An 18,732-nucleotide genomic window follows, 5' to 3' on the forward strand; every position below is an offset into this window, starting at 1 on the left:
AGATTCCCGTAATTTTTGGGATCGAAGGGATGTATTAGTTATAACTTATAAGCCTCTCGGGTTGAATCGGTGAGAGGAATCAATGGCTCGCCTGAGCTTAGAGCAAGTATTGAAGGACAACAATGGCGATGATCCAAGTTCCATTACCAGTCTTCAGCTCAATCACAAGGCACTTTCAGATGTTAGGCTTCCATCCTACTCTTTTTTATTTCAACTTGGAACCACCAAAGATATTAACTTTTTCAGTTTTGGTAAATGCCCAGGTCTCTTGTTTGTCCAGCTTCAGCAATCTGGAGAAGCTCGACCTCAAACTCAACAACCTAACTTCACTAGAGGTACTCTCTCTTTTTCTTTCTTTTCTGAAAGAATAAATCTTATGGGCATTCTGATTGGCTTCTTATCTATGGTACCGCAGGGGTTGAGGTCATGCGTTAATTTGAAATGGTTATCCGTTTTGGAGAACAAATTAGAAACCTTGGAAGGAATTCAAGGGCTTACTAAGCTCACTGTAAGTAGCTGCATTTTGTGAATATTAATATCACCTGAGCTTGGGAATTTAGTTTACTTCTTTCTGGTTGCTAGTCCTGTGTGTTGTGTACCTTATTATTGGATTTAAGACTTCGTTTATTAAAATTTTTATGGTTATTTTGAAAACTACTGTAAGATTAGTTATTAGCTTTTCTTGTGCTGCTGCTACTTACTGGTGTGTGGATTCTGTTGAGTTTTATTGTACATTTCTGCCTCCATTTGTGTACTTTGCTGTTTGCCTATGTGTGTATTCGAAGTGATGAGCTTATTTCAAGTCAACCAATCTTTTATGCTTGATTTCTTCTAATAAAACTTCTTGAAGATTTAGGAGTCACATTTGTATGTATATACGAACCAGGTGCTAAATGCAGGCAAAAATAAGCTTAGATCTATGGATGAGGTCAGATCGCTTGTTAGCCTCCGAGCACTGATTTTGAATGGTAAGACTTCTTTTGCTGACCATCTACTTTGAAGGTTGAACTTGGAACATTGTGAGAATATTTCGGTAATCTTTGAAGGAGTTAGAACCTCTTTTCTCCCTTTGCTCTTACCTATTTTTGTATGTTTTCTTTGGGCAGAAAATGAGATTGTTTCCATTTGCAAGCTTGATGAATTGAAAGAATTGAACACCATTGGTAAGAATTACCATACTCTCTGTTTCCTATGAGTTCCAATACTTCTGAACTCACCTAATGGGATAGCTCGCATTTGAATAATCCTGAAATATCTCTAATTTCTCATGTAGTTCTATCCAAAAATCCAATCAGGAAAATTGGTGGGGCTCTGACAAAGGTGAAATCTATCACAAAGGTAAAGGTTCCTCAAGATGTGAAGCTCCTTCATTAATGTTTATTTCAGTATTGTATTCCCATTGCTCATAAACCTTTCCTGGTTGTAGCTCTCCCTCTCTCATTGCCAGCTTCAGGGAATAGACTGCTCACTCAAGTCTTGTGTAGAGTTGAGAGAACTCCGCCTTGCCCACAATGAGATTCAGGTGTGCTTTGAATGTGACTTCCCTTTTTCAATTCCAGTTCAAGATAAAATTTGCTGTTGCAATATTCCATAATGTGCTTTCATATCATTTTTTAATGACTTTATTGCTTAGAGTTTTTAGGTTTTACTGTTTATAACATCTTGCTACGTTTTGGATTCTCAGTCTCTCCCAGATGAATTAGCACAGAATTCAAAGCTCCAGAATTTAGATTTGGGGAATAATGTGATCACAAAGTGGTCAGAACTAAAGGTTTGACGTAGTATACATATATGGCATTTCTCTTTGTCTAATGTTTCATAATTATCTAGACACTTTCCAACCCCTGTATCTTCATCGTTGTTGTTGCACCTGTAGGTGCTTAAATCCCTCACAAATCTGAGAAATCTCAATCTTCAAGGAAATCCAGTTGCTTCGATTGAGAAGGTTACTAGAAAGGTAATCCTTTTATTTTCTATTCTTATGTTAATTCACACTTGCTTCTAAAATTTCATCCTTAAACAGCCATGGTGCTATGTTGCAGGTTAAGAAAGCACTGCCAAAACTTCGTATATTCAATGCTAGACCAGTAGATAAAGATGCAAAGAATGAGAAATGTGACGATGATGGTGGTAATGATTTTTCAGTAGATCAAGTAGGTCAAAATATGAAAGATAGCACCAAAGACAAGAAGAGGGCAAGATTCCATGGTGAGAATGAGGATGATCATGCTGAAGTTGTTGGTGATCTTGAATTTGAGAGAAAATCAAGTAAGAAAAAGAAGAAAACTGTTGATGATTTCAAGAAGGAAGTCAGAGTCACTGACGAGGAAAATACAGATCATAACAAGAAATCAACTAAGAAAAAGCCCAAGAATGATGACAATCCTGTGGACAAGGAATTAGCTCCGCGGGAGAATGTTACTAGGATCGAGAAGAAACATAAGAAAAAACAAAAGAATGAGAAACAAAGTGAACTTGATGTGATTGATGATGCAGAAGCTTCATTTGTGGAGCTTTTTAATACTGGAGATACAGAAAATCTTAATCATGTTGATGAAATGAAACAGGAGAAAGTGCCTAAGGATGCAAAACAGGTGGATAGCACATCGATCTCATTTACCAAGCGAAAGAGTACTAAGACAAAGAGCATGGAGTCTCAGTCAGATCCATTATTAGAAATTGGAATGGGAGGGCCATCGACATGGGGCGACGACTGACAAGTGGAAACGTCTAGCGAGATGCCGCAGCTTTGAGCCATTCAGTGCAACTAGAATTTAGTCTAGTTTTCTCACTCAGGATAACTCGTTGCTACTGAGTTCCTGTGTTATTCTTCAATGCTCCAGGTTGTTGGGTTATGTTGCTACTTTTTACTGCCCCTCAAATTGTTTACTCTTTGCTACTGAGTTCCTGGGTAATTTTGCTTTGCTCCAAGTTGTTGGGTTATGTTGCTACTTTGTGGTGTGCAAACATCATAGACTGGATCCATTTACTGATCATACTTTTTACTGTCCCTCAAATAGTTTAATTCCAGCAGTAGTAGCTAGAACCATTTCATTAAAGTATTTTACTTTATGTTTCATGCCCCCGTTCCCATATTAATGTAATGTTAAATTTTGAAAGGGAGCCTTTAATTTTTGTTATAAAAGAGTGGATATATTTGCAACTTCATGTCTCTAGTAACTGCTTGGTATATTAGGCCAATGAGTAATAGCTCAAATGGTATAAACTCTCTGTACTCATCTAATGTACTCATCTAAGAGGTTGCGGGTTCGAGTCTTCATATCTTTGGTATAAAAAAAAAAAATAAAAAACTGCTTGGTATATTAGAACACATGCTATTTTGATTTCGAAATTTAAATTAGGAGTATTGTTACTGTTAGGTTTTTTACCATCAAGAAACTACATCATGATAACATGCAGAGACATCTGTCTATAATTAAAAAAAGAATTGCACATTTGTTCTATTTTTAACTTTGGTTTATTTTTCAATGTTAATATGAAAACAGTTAAAATTAGTCTCGTCTTAAACACTCGAGCTACCCCAATTAGCACACGCACAATCTAACTATCTAAGGTTGAACAAGTCATTACGAAAATGTGTATATCCGAAACTGTTATAGATAAGAAGCAATATTGGACTTGTATCCAAAATATGAACACGCCATAAGTCAACTTTGACTGAAAATAATGAGAAAAAGAAAAAGAAAGCACGCACGAGAATGAGATTAGGACAATTTTATTTTCCGCATGGCTTTTGCCTTTTGTGTATATAGCTTTCTGACTTTAATATGCAGTTACGTGACTATACTAAATATCAAACAACATTAAATAAAAAGCAGAAGAATGCTAGAAATACATATATTTTTTTTTTTTTACCAAAGATAAGAGACTCGAACTCGCAACCTCTTAATTGAGTATGGGGAGACTATGCCATTTGAGCTATTACTCATTGCCTAGAAATACATATATTTGCTCTCACATTATTTTGTAATTTTATTATAGTTCATTCATTTCCTATTTTGTACGCAGTCATTTTTATACACAAGATATAATCATCAAGTGATTTGTCTGATTCAAACAAGTATAGTATACTATATAAAAAAATATACAAGGCGCCAAGTTTGATTGACCAAATTAGTCTGAAACACCATTTATAATACGGTTTGAAATATCAGCAAATGAAGATATTATTGATATGAAACTGTATTTTCTCACGCACGTTTTATAGTTGTTTCTGACTTTATCACGAGTTACTGCAGATAATATCTTCTATTTGTCTTTGAAAGTAGTTAACAAGATAGATGCATGTATGTAATTGCTGGTGATACTGAATGATACACTTAATTTGACCACTGTAGTTGATGCTCAAAACAATTCAGAATTCGTTTATAAATTATTAAACTATATGCCTTATATATATCAATTCAAATTTAATTTAATTTCTTTATCGATTGGTTAGCTAATTTTTGAAATGTCAATGCGATGGGGTGCATAAAGAATCTTAAAGCATGACCAATTAAGCTGTTAAGTGCTAACTGCTATTTAAATATGTACTAGTAGCTTTTTGGTTTCAATTGCATCTATATATAGCTAGTTAAGAGCCATTATTGGGTGCTTTAATTAATTTATTTGTAATAATAATATGAATTATTGCAGCTAACTTATGCTTACTCTATGTTTTAGTTGAAGAAAAGTACTCATCATCTATAATTTAATATATAAAACTAAAGAGGTTGCTATTTAAGTAGGAGCAGTTCACACGAATGCACTTGAATACTGTACTTATTTCCCAACCAAAAAAGAAAAAAGAAGGAAACAACAGTTGCAAGTTGAATCACGTAAATATCATACTAATAAATTAACAATAGGATGATATTTAACCAAGAAGATTATTATATCGTAGCCTTATCCGTAGTTTAGTGTTAGCCTTTTATGGTTTCAAGTCTATTATGCAGAATTAAGTCTTATAAAAGCGATGATACGCAGAAGAAGGCCAGGTCCTTATCAAATAAGCCTTGAATATCCTGTACCAATTTACTGATTATTACTTTCAAGATGTCCAAGTGATCATGGACAAAATCACCCGACTCTAAGACTGGGTTTGATTCTAAGAATAGGTCAAGACATTTAAAATAAGACACAAAGAACATAAATACAAAAATTAGTATTTTTGTATTTTGTTTGACGATAAACTATAACAAATTATATTTTTTTGTTAGTATTCCTGTATTTTTTGTGTCAAAATAAATATAAAATATACTAATTCAATATTTCTAAAAATACTATATCATATGATCGTGTATGCTTGTACTAAATTCAAGTTGATTGGTGACATGCATGGTATATGATGCAATTTTCGAGATGGGCTTAATACCTTACTTAACCCAAAAACCAAAAAGTCAAGATATTAATATTGAAGCGAAGTTGCATTGATTGATGGTGGAACCACTTGGTACCAAAGATATTGAGCAAAATGCACGCGTATGAACATTCAGATAAGCATACACACAAAATTGGTGCGCATGCAATTGTACAAATCGAAAAGCCTTGGAGGGTATATGTCGTCTATCTATATGAAACTACTTCTAAACGAACCAGTACAAACACGCAGTGGAGTCCTCAACTAGTTAGCAACTAATAGAAGCAAATTGCGTTGTATTATTGGTGGATATACGTATCAATCAAAAGTCAAAACCATCCCTCATCATCACCTCTTAAGATCGCTTTACATTCTTCACTACTTGTCTATCAACTGTTGTAAGAAAATAGAGTAAAAGTAAACCAATAATTATTCTCTTTATATTTTCCTTTTAATCATTAAGACTAATACCAATATACCATCTTGTAAGTTGTAACTATATAACTCTTTAATTTGACACACACAGATATATATAATTCTGAACCCGCTCCCCCATTCTTTTAAATTTAAGTTTGTGGCATTACTCTCTTGCGAAACGTAGTCATAAATGTCAATTATTAGTTTGCGAAAGAACACGGCATATATATATATATACACACACATTTCTAGAAGGGGGATATAATAAGTCATAAGAGACTAACAAGAGAGCCACTTGCACCATAATGTAGTAGCTATAAATGTATGCAAATTTGTGTACGACGTGCGAGCGCGTTATCTTTCTCTCTTGCTAATTAACTATTGGGATACATCATAGTTGATGCAATGTCAATGTATTGTTATTCAACGAATAGATCAGGTGGGGCTTAACAAATTAATGATAAATATTAGTATGTAGAAAATATTCATTCTAGGGGCGGCTTATTTGTATTTTTCGAATGTCTAGTCTGTGTACATACAATGCTTTTCACAGTGGCACGGTTAATAACAACCTTTTTTAATTATATGATATAATATTATTTAACATCGTCATTAATTATCATTAGTAGTTGTTGAATTTAGGCTTAATAGTAATCTGAGATGACTCAGCATTTGTTCAATTGGCACCGTCCTGAGCCGGGACACCATGCACCATCTTCATATTAATGTGGCCTAAATACAGACATAGAGATATAGATGGGAGCCTAAAACTTATTATTTGATTGTTTATTTTTATAAACGTTTTTCATCGTACAACACTAATATAATGATTTCAACATTGTGAATTGCAATTTCTGTTTTATTTGTCATCCATATATTTTGGTTCATGGTACGCTGGATCTGACAACGTGATGGTTATGCATTTTATCAAGAGATTCTTTCTGAGGCCACGTGTTTTTTTGTAGAACATACGTACTATTGCCTGCATTTTTGACATGTGATTTATATTTTTATTTTATGTTTTTCCGTTTATTGAAATAGATTCAAGTATATTTACCTTATTTCTGGTTCCCCATATTTTCACAAATTCACATGTGCTGAAAGTTGTGGTGCTTGAAAGTTGAAACAAAAGCTCATTATTAATGTCCGAGTGAAATATGGACCCCATGGTCCTGTTGTGATCAATATAAAACGAAAAAGAAAAAAAAGGGCACAAATTAATAATAAATGTCTAAACTTAAAGGTGTTTAAACATTTATTAGGCATATTTGAATAATTACTTTATTTTAATTTGTATCATAAAGAAAAACTACAGAAAACTATTAATCTTTTTTATTTTATTTTATAAGATAGAGATCAGAGTGGGTGATTTTTTGGCCTAATAATTTTGATAGATTTTGAGTGGAAAATTAAAGTAAACTAACTATTTCATTCTTTAGAAATCAAAATGTTACCAAAAAAAGTAATATAAAAAGATAAAAAAAGCTAAAACGGGTTTTATTTAAAGAAAAACGAAAAAACCGTGAAAGTTCGAATACAATTATAATATAATTAGTTGGGTAAGAGCGAATAGTAGAGTTGAATAACTAGAATTGGTGGAGAAAGATGCAATTTGAAGGAAGATGAGAATAAGAAATGTAAGAGCGAAATACATAGGATGGTTCCAAGTTGAATATTCAGCATAAACCAGTATTGACTCTACTTTCAATACTGATTCGCATTCGCTGTTGCTACCAGACACGATAACGGTCTCCTCTCCACACTTGTCACTTAATATAAATACCCACTCTCCCCCCTTTCCCTTTTAACACTCAATTCAATTCAATTCAATGGATATCGATATGATCACCACTCTTCACTCTGACATCATCAACTCCCACATCCTCACCCGCCTCGACGGCCCCACCCTCGCCTCCGCAGCCGCCTCCTCCTCCCACCTCCGCCGTCTCTGCACCCAGCACCACCTCTGGACCACCATCTGCGCCTCCACCTGGCCCTCCCTCACCCACCCCCTTGCCGCACATCTCATCTCTACTCTCCCCAATCAACACCGCTCCATCTTCTCCGACTCCTTCCCCTCCCTTCACCCATCCGCCCTCCATAACAACCAAAATCCACCGCCATCGCCCTCGCCAGAACTCATCTCCGCCGTTGACATCTACTACAACGGCCAACCCGTCTTTTCCCGCGTCCACCGCACCGAAACCCAAAAGGGATGGTTCCTCTGCTCCCCTCTCTGGATCGATATACTTGAACCCAACGAGACGGTTCCCACGCCATTGAAGTTCGCCAAAAGCGAAGACGACGACGACTGGCTCAGGCACGTCCAGGAGAATCTGGAACTCAGCTGGATCCTAATCGACCCGAGCCTGAAGCGCGCGGCCAACCTGTCGAGCCGGAGGGCGGTGTCTGCCCGGCGTCACTGGCTGACCGGAGAGGCGGAGGTGGTGTACGCCGTGGGCGTGGAGGAAGGAGGGGCGCAGTGCGCCGTGAAGGTGACATGCTGCGGAAAATCGGGCGGGGAGATGCAGGTGAGGGAGGTGAGTTTGACGATGGAGGACCTTGATGGGCGGCACGTGATGGGGAGGGACAGCATGGTAATTTTGCAGAGGGCGATGGAGAGTAGTAAGAGGAAGAAGGTGGATGTGGGAGAAGCCAAGGAGAGGTATGAAAAGTTCTGTGATACGAAGATTGAGAGGAGAGAGATGAGGATCAAGAAAGAGAAAGCTATGGACACTCTTGCCATGTTCGTCGCTTTCACCGTCTTCGTTACCTTGTTTTGCTTCCTCAGGTTCTATGTCTGTGTTTGACTATTTATTATTTCTTCATTCTTTTTTTTCTTTTCTTTTCACACATACAAATGTAATACTATACCAATCCAATAAAAATTTACTTTGACCAAGATTGTGGCACCATGTTCCTTTACACATGTCTAATAGTCTAATTTATACTGTCACCTATCTGAATTCTTAAGTACAATGATAATAATGTTTTCCTATATATCTGAATTACCCACTCCTTTAATAACTGCACGATTTGGATTGCAATGCGTCCTTATCAATAGCTTTGAAATTCACCATGGCAAACATTAATTATTCAATCCTAGATATAGAGCTCTTCTTATTTGGCTTGGTTACTTTTTGTTAATGTCATTGCTCATGCAAAATTTCAGTAGAATTTTATATGCAAGTTTAAAACTAGTCAGCTCATCGTAAGTCGGACTAAAAATCAACGAAATTGTCTAAAAGTAAAAACAGATATTTATCTCTTATAATAAAGTCTTTGTCAAAATCCATATTAATTCTGAATTAAACCGAGTTATACCCCAATAACATAACTATAATAGCAGTAAGCATTGCTTCTGACAAAATACACGAGTATTTCTTTTCTTTTCATTTGATTCCTTCTTCACATTACTCTGAACTATGCTTGAGATATATATTAAAATATCAATTTGGACAAAATATACTTGGAATAGATTAAAAGAAAATTCAAAAATAAAACTAAATAAGTAAATATTGGGACGCTGGGAGGGAGGAAGAATGGTAGCAGAACGCGGGATGATTGAGTACACAAGTCTACAACCACTATTTGTGGAATTCCAACTAAGGCGTGAATATCCTGTGTAATCTTATATGTTCAATGGATGTATTCATTGTATACTTAATTATTGGTGACCAAATTAAAATAAAAAAAAACATATATTATATGCTCATTAATTTTATATCTATTTTTTCTTAAAAAGAATATCACTTAATTTTAACAATATGATAAGACTAAAATTCACAATTATTCAGTCAATTGATATCAGATTATCATATTCCATATGATATGCATTATGCACAGTTTTCATCACACACAGATACTTAAATTTTAAAATGATCTTTGAGATTAGTGTTATATACTAAAATCGTCCCGAAATTTCAATTGCACTAATTATGTCTTTAACATTGACAAAAATACACTACATTAGTCCCTGACCCATTTTCCATTAACGGCATGATGACATAGTTTGATGACGTGACATGTTAGTGACATGTGTCACTCCATGATTTGGTCACGTATAATCGTATGATGATGTGTTAACCAGTGACACGTGATATGATGACGTAGATGGTTATGACACGTGTCACAATGTTATTTTGCCACATGTTTGTTTGTGCCACGTGTCGCAACAGTATTCATCTATGTGTCATCCCATTATGTCATCATTATAAATACTCCAAATTAGTCCCTCACTTTACATTAAGTGACTCATTTTAGTCCTTGAAATTGAATGTCGTGTACCAAACTAATCTCTTCACCAGTTTTTTCTCATTTTTTTTTTAAAAATTTAAAATTTTTAATTTTTAGATGCATTAATTTCAATTCTATTTTTTCACATATCGTTTAAATACAAGTGCTTTTATAAAGAATTTTAAAATTTTAGTTTTAATTATATAATTTTTTTTTCTATAATAATTTAACATTAGTAAATTTTGTAATATATAAGTATGTTATTATAAAAAAAGAATTACATGATTGATTAGACACATTTTTTCATAAAAAAATATGTTTTTAACAAAAAATTAAGAACAAAAATACACATTTTTTTCGGTTCTTATGAAATACACGTTTTCATTGTGTGTAAATGGATTAGACCGAAGACACTTTAAGCACCCTCACTATCATCTCCGACCTCCTCAGTCTAGATAAAAGAGGTCGGAGATGGTAGTGGGGTGCTTGAAATATCTTCACGTCAACTCTAAGACAACGGTTCAAGGTACCCGCAAGAAAAAAAATATTTTATAAAAGCACTTGTATTTAAATAACATGTGAAAAAATAGAATTGAAATTAATGGATTCAAAGATATTGATAAATTTTGAATTTATAGAAAAAAAAAGGAGAAAAAACTAGTGAATGGACTAGTTTGGTGCACGACATTCAATTTTAGGGACTAAAATGAGTCAGTTAACTCAAAGTGAGGGACTAATTTGGTGCATCTATAATTATGACATAATGGATGACACGTGGACAAATACTGTTGTAACACGTGGCACAAACAGATACGTGGCCAAATAGCATTATGTGTAATGACCCAGCTTCTAGCACGTGATGACCAATGCTAGCCGCTAGGCGCTACTACACGGCTTTTCCTAAAAACTCTAGATCTTATATTAAATAAATACATATGAGCCTGTAGCGCTAATCGAGATCACGTGTGAGATATATAGATATAAGGAAATAGATAATAGTTAAATAGATAATATATACATGAAGCATAGAAAATACAGAAAATATAGTAATATCATGCATATATGCCTTTACACCGGGTTACGGCTTATTCATGAAAATATTTACAGACTCCATATTTATACTAACAGGCCACGACTCACAAGAGTCACCCTAGTCTGAGTCCTATTCTAACTTGTTTATATAGGTATTTACAAAAGCACATAACCCTCTAAAAGTCTATACAAAGCGAGGGCAAAGACAACTACTACTGCTGCTACTATTATAACTACTGCTGGTCATCGATCCATGGTAGCTGAAGAAACACGGAAGTACTGTGTGGAAGTAAGAGAAGTAGCTCTGACCCTCCGGTAATGCTACTGCTGCTCGCTAGTCGCAAGGCTGGAAACTCAAAGAAGATCTCACTAGTTTGCATCTGCAGAATGGGGAAGTAAGGGGTGAGAACCTAAGGTTCCCAGCAGGGTACTACACAGGAATCTTATGGGGTTCCGCAGCCTAAGTCTAAGACTTCGTGCAGTTAGGTCGGTAAGTCACACAAACAAGTACAAGCACAAGTATATAGCAGAATAGTAAACAAACACAAAGTACAAGAAGCAAAGACAAAATACAATCACAGGTACAAGTAAGCAACCACAAACATAGATAATGCAGCAATCAAGTATGATGCATGTCTAGTTCTATGCAGTCCATGAACTCATGCTTCGGTTGACTATCCGCAACCTGACGTTATCTAGGAACTTGTCCTAGATATGGTTTCCCAATTGCGTCCGTCCGTGTATACGTGTCGATGTGGTTAAGCACACCACTAGTCTGTGACAACAGAAAATCGTCGCAAAACTTGACGCATAACATACGCACAAAGGAGAAACATAGTTTTAGCAATCAGTGGGTAAATACTCGCCTCCAAACAACCTCTAGCACCTTGGGATTTACAGTTCTTTTTTCGCGGCACATCTCAATAAACTTTATTTCTAGGGGACTTCTCTGCCCTTCTTTTTAAATAAAATTTGTGCCCGGTCCTCTCTTAAAATATCTCAGCCTTGTCACATATTTTACCATTTTGTCCTTGGAATTTTTGTACATTTTCAATTTTACCCTTTTTGTATATAACTTCATTTTTCTAGTTTTCTTTAGACTTTTAGTGACGCTTTCACCACTAGTGTTATTACTTCACCATTTTACCCTCATATTTTTTCTAAAAGACATTTTTACCCTTCATTAAGTTAATTAATAATTTTTAATTTGACTTTATGCCTAAATTTATTAATATGCCCCTAAATACTATAGTTTTACTGTTTAACCTGATTTATCGTCAAAATGTTACTGAGTTAATCCTAATATTTTTCTATGACCAAATTATTCATAATACTTTTAATTAGTGCCAATTCTACCCTTAGGGACCTAAAAGATCATTTTACCCTTTATTAATTTATTTACTTATTCTAGTTACCACTTTTTACCGTTTTACTTCTAACTTTTACTAAAACTTTTATTTAGACCCGAAACTTTATTATAATTATAATTTTGACTCAACCAATTTATATAATTACTATCTTACCCCTAATGATACTAAGTTCAGAATTTTATTTATTTTTCATTTAAATTACATTTTTAACTCTCTTTTTATTCAAAAATGACCATAACACCCTTTTTACTTTTACACCTTTGTTTCATAGGATTAAAAATTAGTATTCTAACCTCTTTTTAACCCTTATACACGTGACTTTCATGATCATTTAGTGGCTGAATTTTTAGAAGTGCAATTTTTCATTTTTATCCACTTTTAGTGACTTTTAAGGCTTAAAACTTAAACCCCAAGTGCTCCAAATATTTTCAGTGGTTTTATACAATTTTCAGAGGCAAATAAGCTTCATATATCACTCAAATAACAGTCCAAAACAGAGAAGTATCACTAAATTTTCAGAGTTAAGAATCAAGCACAAAATCACCACACGCTCATATGAACACCGAAAACAAGCACAAACATACTCTAACTAATCCTAACCCTTACCTCTTATATAATTTAGTTATTAAACCTTTCACACGCTTCAAAACGTGCACACAAGGGCAGAAGCACAAATAATGATGGTGCAACTTCGTTTTTGGCCGAAAGTGTCGCAAAAACGTCGAAATTCAACCACTTTGAGCTCGAATCTCTCTAACTCCTTAGGCATGCTCCATGGCTGCTTCAAGAGGAGTCCTCTATACATGGAGGAGAGTAAGAATTCATCATGGCTACTATTTTTAAAAATAGAAAAGGAAAAGAGGAATAACAAGGGTTTACCTAGCCGAAATTTTGGTATAAATGCAAGAATTAGTGAAAACAAGCAAGAGTTTGTATTTGTATGGTTTGAGTCCTTGAAGAACACTTGAAGAATAGTGTATGAATAGTGAGATAAGAGGTTAAAAATGCAGGTAGTGTGTGCAGAATTTTCTCTCTTTTTCTCTCAAGAATTTGCTCAAAAGAGTGTAAAAATGTGTAAAGTTTTTTGTGAATTTTGTGGCAAATGCTTCCTTAAATAAGAAATCAAAGTCTTAGTGAATTTATGATGGTAAAAGGGGCTGTAATTTTCATGGACAAGGGCTGAGCTTCAATGAATAAGGGGCGTGAAAACGAGGAAGCTTGGTCAGCGCTTATGTGTCGAGCTTATCCACGGTTAACCGCAGTTAGTTACTGGAGGTTAAAAGCACAGCAGAGAGGGGTGAAAGGCTAAGATAGTCTCGTTCCAGAGGCTGAGAAGGAGAGATAAGTTACTTGGGTGACAAGTAAGAAGATTTGGGGTCTCTAGGAGTCGTTTGCGGAATACTAGTCAGAAATTCGATTCGGAGTAAATTTTACCGTGTGGTAAAATAATTAATGGCTAAAATTTATTCTTAAAGAAATAAATCATGAATGGATAGCTAATATAAATTTTGAGGCACATTTAGTTGGGTAAAAATTATTTTGACCACTGATTCCGAGGTTTTCGGTTACTAGAGTTTTTCTCGATGCACGCAAAACTGTTACTAAAAGTGAATTCCCATCTCAAAAAGTCTCTAGTAAGGAAAATAAACCAATGGGAAGCTAATATTTATTATTTACTAGTCAAACTTGACTTAGGAGGATTAATTACCCTTATAAAGTCAATTTTGACCATATTAATGGTATTTTCTTAATTTTTTTCTTCTATTTTTTTTTAACCATTGGGCCAACCTCACTATTTCTTATTAAACCGTGGTTCAAAATTTTGTAAAATAAATTTAAAATAGTCAAAAAAGTCTGTTTACTAAAAATCGGGTTCTTACATTGTGACACGTGGTGCAACCATCCACGTCAGCATGCCACGTGTCACTGGTCAACACATCATCATATCATTACATGTGGCTAAATCATGGAGTGACACGTGTCACTAACACACTACATCATCAAGTCATGTCATCACGCCATTAATAGAAAATGGGTCAGGGACTAAAGTGGTGCATTTTTGTCAATCTCAGGACGTAATTAGTGCAATTGAAATCTCATAGACGATTTTAGTACACGACACCAATCTCAGAGACTATTTTAGGGTTTAACTCTCACACACAAAGTGAAGTTAATTAGTTTACACTTTACAGCCATCTTTGATGTACAACACATTATTTACGAAAAACTTGATCGATCGATGGCATTTTACAACGTTATTATTGTTAGTTAAATTATATACAATACTATTATTCATGTACCAAATTCACTTGACACATATATTAAAATACAATTATATATTTGTTTATACCTAACTCAAAACATAAGCCAGACCAAAAAATACATAAAAGTCCAAAGGACATCTATCACATAATTGATCTCTTGAGAGATCGGACAAAACGCTACAAGATGATAACTCTCTCTAAAAGAGTTATAACTAACCCCAAATATCTCTCACCTACTTCTAAAAGAGAGATCTCAACAATCCTTAAATAAAAGGATGGTTATCCACCACCAGAAGTAGAACTACTCCAACAGTAGTTATTGACTCATCACTTATAAATACACTAACACTCTCAAGTATACTTAAGTTCTAATACACTATAAACCTGCTAATACCCTTGTTGACTTAGGCATTGGAGTGTTTTGCAGGTACCACCCCCTAAAACAACTCGAATGATGACCGCTTGACGCCAGCTAAGTCGAAAACCATCTCACTAAGGTTTAGTTTGGTAAAACTATTACTTTTCAAAAATAGCTTATAAAAGTTAACTTTTAAAAGATGGCTTTTTAAAAGTTGTAACATTTATGTTTGGTAAATCAAATAAAAAATAGCTTTTATTAAACATAAGTAACATCAATTGCGTTTGGTGAAATAGCTTTTTTGAGGAGTGCTACACATACGAGTCATTTTTGTTTACAAGTCTTACAAGTTGGGCCTAACACGCGCGTTACAGAAGAAGAAGAAGAAGAAGAAGAAGAAGAAGAAGAAGAAGAAGAAGAAGAAGAAGATGCGTGAATATAAATGACTTGTATGATTTGTATGGAAAAGCGTTCTCTCTTTGCCTTCGATCTCCTTCTGTTTTTTTCGATTTTCATGGTTTCTGAAATCAAGCTTTGAAATTGTTTTGAAGATGATGGAACTTCAGAAATACACCCGAACGACTACAAAAATACACCCAAACGATTATAAATACATCCAAAGGATTACAGAAATACACCCAAACAGTTACAGAAATAAACCAAACGATTACAGAAATACACCCAAAGGATTAAAGAAATACACCCAAAGAATTTAAGAAATACACCCAATATAGGGAGAGACAGTATATTTCTTCTTGAAATCAATACACCCAAAGAATTATAGAAATATACCCAAAGGATTACAAAAATACACCCAAAGAATTTAAGAAATACACCCAAAATTCGTTGAAATACACCTTATGCATAATTCAGAACTCTTTCTCTTTTTTCTCCTCATCTTCTGCTGCTGCTTCTTCTTCTTAAAAAACGATTTCAGAGCTTGATGTCAAAAAACAATGGAAACCGAGAATAACGAAGAAAGAAAACAAAGAGAAAAGCACGTAAATGAAGAAGAAGAATAGGAAGAGGAAGAAGAACGTGTAGCAAGAAGAAGAAGAAGGAGAAAGAGAAGGCAAGAAACGTACCTTGAATAATGTTTCTTCATTTTTTCTGGTGATTTTGATGAAGGAGAAAGAGAAAACGAAAAGAGGAGAAGAAATTTCAATAAAAAAAAGAGGGAAGAAGAAGAAGAAGAAGAAGAAGAAGAAGAAGAAGAAGAAGAAGAAGAAGCACAAAAAAAAACGTGAAACGGCGTGTTTATAAATGACTTGTATAACTTGTATGGAAAATCACTTGTATGTGGAGAATTACTCTTTAAAAATTAAAAATACTATAATAGACATAAATGTAAGCATTAAATTTAAAAATTAGTTAACATATGAGGTTATATTAGACTTTTAAATTTTGAAAAACACAAGCCAACTTTGAAAAGCTCTATCTTAGGTGCTTTCAAAAGTATCCTGATCTTTTAAAAGCTGCAAGTATAAACACATGGTCTTTTTGATTTACCAAACACAAAATAAGGAGTTTGAGCTTTTAAAAAGCACAAATACCTCTTCAAAAATATTTACCAAACCAAGCCTAAGAATTTAGACCTCACGTTTAAACCCAAATACAATTTGGTTTTAGGTAATTTTCGGAACAATATTATTAAGTAATTTATATTTAAATTATTTTTTAGTTAACAAATAAAAAATATACTAATGCTAAAATAATATCTATAATAATAAAAGGTGTAGAAATAAGACTTCTCTTTGCATGTTTTACCCTAATTGTGTTTTCTTTTTATTAATACTAATTAATTAATAATGTGGACGCTGACACCATTCACACCTCTTTAGTCTTATGTCATTCTGTTCTCCATGATATACACTTATCGAAAATTCGAAACTGTGGTCCTACACTTATAAATAATATATAATCGTGATGCTTTTAATTATAATATAATTTATAAGTAGTCATGGATTATCTAGAATTTGACCTAATAAGGTCTTCTCTTACCCAGACTTTTTACCGGGGATGTGCATCACCTTGACTTGGACTAGCTTTGCTCCGTTAGTCTCTGTAATTACTATATATAATAACTTAATCTAACGAATTATAGTTAGCTAGATTTCAATATAATTGACCGTCACAAAAACACACTTTTCAAAGAAAATAATAATAAAAAAAAAGTAATTTCTTACTCCTACGATTATCATATTATATTAGCTCCCAATTTCCCAATTAGTGCGGACAATTACAAATATAATAAACAACAAAAAGTGACCTAATATATGTAATATCAAAAGCGTGGTTAACGCTTTTGAAAACGATATGGTATTGATCTCATCCGTTGTGTTCAGCTTTGCACGTGCTTTACCTAATCTTAAACTTCATTTGTGTGTAATGAGGAAGCAGATCAAGCAAGAAGCAACATGCATATGTAATATAAAAATAATGTGGCTTTCATTTTTCTAATTTTTTGGGGAACCATACAAATGGGCTGAGCCAGGGGTAAGGCCCATTTAAATTGGATCCATAATCAGTCTATGATTTCTCTTTATATATTTAGTGTGTGAATTGCAAAATGGAGTGGATATTATCGTGAAGAGATGAATGTAGAGCCCACTTTATCTTGATCCTCCTACGTGGCAGAACGTTATTGAGTAAAAACCGCATAGACACAATCCAATTAAAATCCATTTTGTACGCTGAAAAAAACTAAAAGAAAATCCAATATTGAGCAAGTGTGGTATAGTGTGTGCTTACATTTTTGTGATTGAGGGGAAAAACAAGAACAGTATTACAGTACAAGAGAGCAATGGCAGCAAGTTTGGGCAGCGTTGTAGGACTTGGCAGCACAAGTCGCCTGACTTCAGGTATCATGCCTTTAATTTTTATGTATTTTATGTTAATAATTGTGGATGGATGGATGAGATGAGAGGTTATTTTATGGTTATTTGAAGGATTTGTGAGATCGGCAGTGAATGCTAGGAACCCGTTAAGGCTAGCTTGCCCATCTGTACGGGGAGGAAAGGCTACCTGGTATGCGTGCCCTGCTTTTATTATTTGTCTTTTACATTAATTAGTATTTATTAACTTGTTAATGTGATATTTATGATGGATGAGAGAAGCTTCGAGAGGAACTGGTTGAGGACGGATTACAACGTGATTGGGTTTGGGTTAATTGGTTGGTTAGCACCTTCCAGCATTCCGGCTATCAATGGCAACAGTCTAACTGGACTCTTCTTTGAAAGCATTGGAGCTGAGCTTGCTCACTTCCCTACCCCTCCTGCTCTCGATTCCCAGTTTTGGTAATTACTTACTCCCTTCCTTTTCCCTTTCACTTTCTATCCATTCATTCTTCTAATTACATCATTATTCTCAACGCCTAAGATACACACCACACTTCCACCCAATTTCATTAATTACAAATTGAAGTTTGTGTCTTGTAGATACATACATACACTAAAAACTAATATTCTAAATAAATTAAACTTACACTCTTTTTTTATTTTTCTCAATTTTTATACTTACGCTTATCAGACATGTAAGACCATTTTTAAACCTATAGTTCTAAACCCAATTTTTGACGTTGTTAACATGTAAGCCCATTTCTTTTATTGAGCCAATACTCGGCCTGCAGCCCGTAAATTTCTGCTGATGTTTCTCCAATGAAGAAGTTGACATCTTGTTCGAAAACCACTTGTTAAA

At 34.4% G+C, this 18,732-nt stretch overlaps 3 protein-coding genes across 3 annotated transcripts in view; all 3 read left to right on the forward strand.

Moving 5' to 3' along the window:
- On the forward strand, positions 32–3,166 carry LOC107613799 (protein phosphatase 1 regulatory subunit 7). Its single transcript, XM_016315954.2, has 10 exons — positions 32–181; positions 264–335; positions 416–508; positions 887–968; positions 1,107–1,163; positions 1,274–1,338; positions 1,427–1,522; positions 1,685–1,771; positions 1,877–1,957; positions 2,043–3,166. The coding sequence occupies exons 1-10, from the start codon at positions 83–85 to the stop codon at positions 2,715–2,717; spliced, it is 1,407 nt and encodes a 468-aa protein (XP_016171440.1). The 5' UTR covers positions 32–82; the 3' UTR covers positions 2,718–3,166.
- Positions 7,429–8,678, forward strand: LOC107614130 (F-box protein At2g27310). Its single transcript, XM_016316354.2, has one exon. It carries the CDS (start codon positions 7,606–7,608, stop codon positions 8,584–8,586), a length of 981 nt encoding a protein of 326 aa, XP_016171840.1. The 5' UTR covers positions 7,429–7,605; the 3' UTR covers positions 8,587–8,678.
- The window catches only part of LOC107613924 (photosystem I subunit O), a 2,002-nt gene continuing 862 nt past the window's right edge, over positions 17,593–18,732 (forward strand). The window contains exons 1-3 of the mRNA XM_016316126.2: positions 17,593–17,897; positions 17,985–18,063; positions 18,153–18,332. Coding sequence (XP_016171612.1) covers positions 17,840–17,897; positions 17,985–18,063; positions 18,153–18,332 — 317 coding nt within the window. The 5' untranslated portion in view covers positions 17,593–17,839. The remainder of the gene's footprint in view (positions 17,898–17,984; positions 18,064–18,152; positions 18,333–18,732) is intronic.

The sequence above is a fragment of the Arachis ipaensis genome, chromosome B08, assembly GCF_000816755.2.
Source record: "Arachis ipaensis cultivar K30076 chromosome B08, Araip1.1, whole genome shotgun sequence".
Taxonomy (NCBI): Eukaryota; Viridiplantae; Streptophyta; class Magnoliopsida; order Fabales; family Fabaceae; genus Arachis; species Arachis ipaensis.

Bases quoted from the DNA above. Each gene is read 5' to 3' on its own strand.
- LOC107613799 (XM_016315954.2), top strand. From the start codon at position 83: ATGGCTCGCCTGAGCTTAGAGCAAGTATTGAAGGACAACAATGGCGAT. The intron at 336-415 runs GTACTCTCTCTT...ATGGTACCGCAG, and splicing joins ACAACCTAACTTCACTAGAG to GGGTTGAGGTCATGCGTTAA. The intron at 1,164-1,273 runs GTAAGAATTACC...TTTCTCATGTAG, and splicing joins GAAAGAATTGAACACCATTG to TTCTATCCAAAAATCCAATC.
- LOC107614130 (XM_016316354.2), top strand. From the start codon at position 7,606: ATGGATATCGATATGATCACCACTCTTCACTCTGACATCATCAACTCC.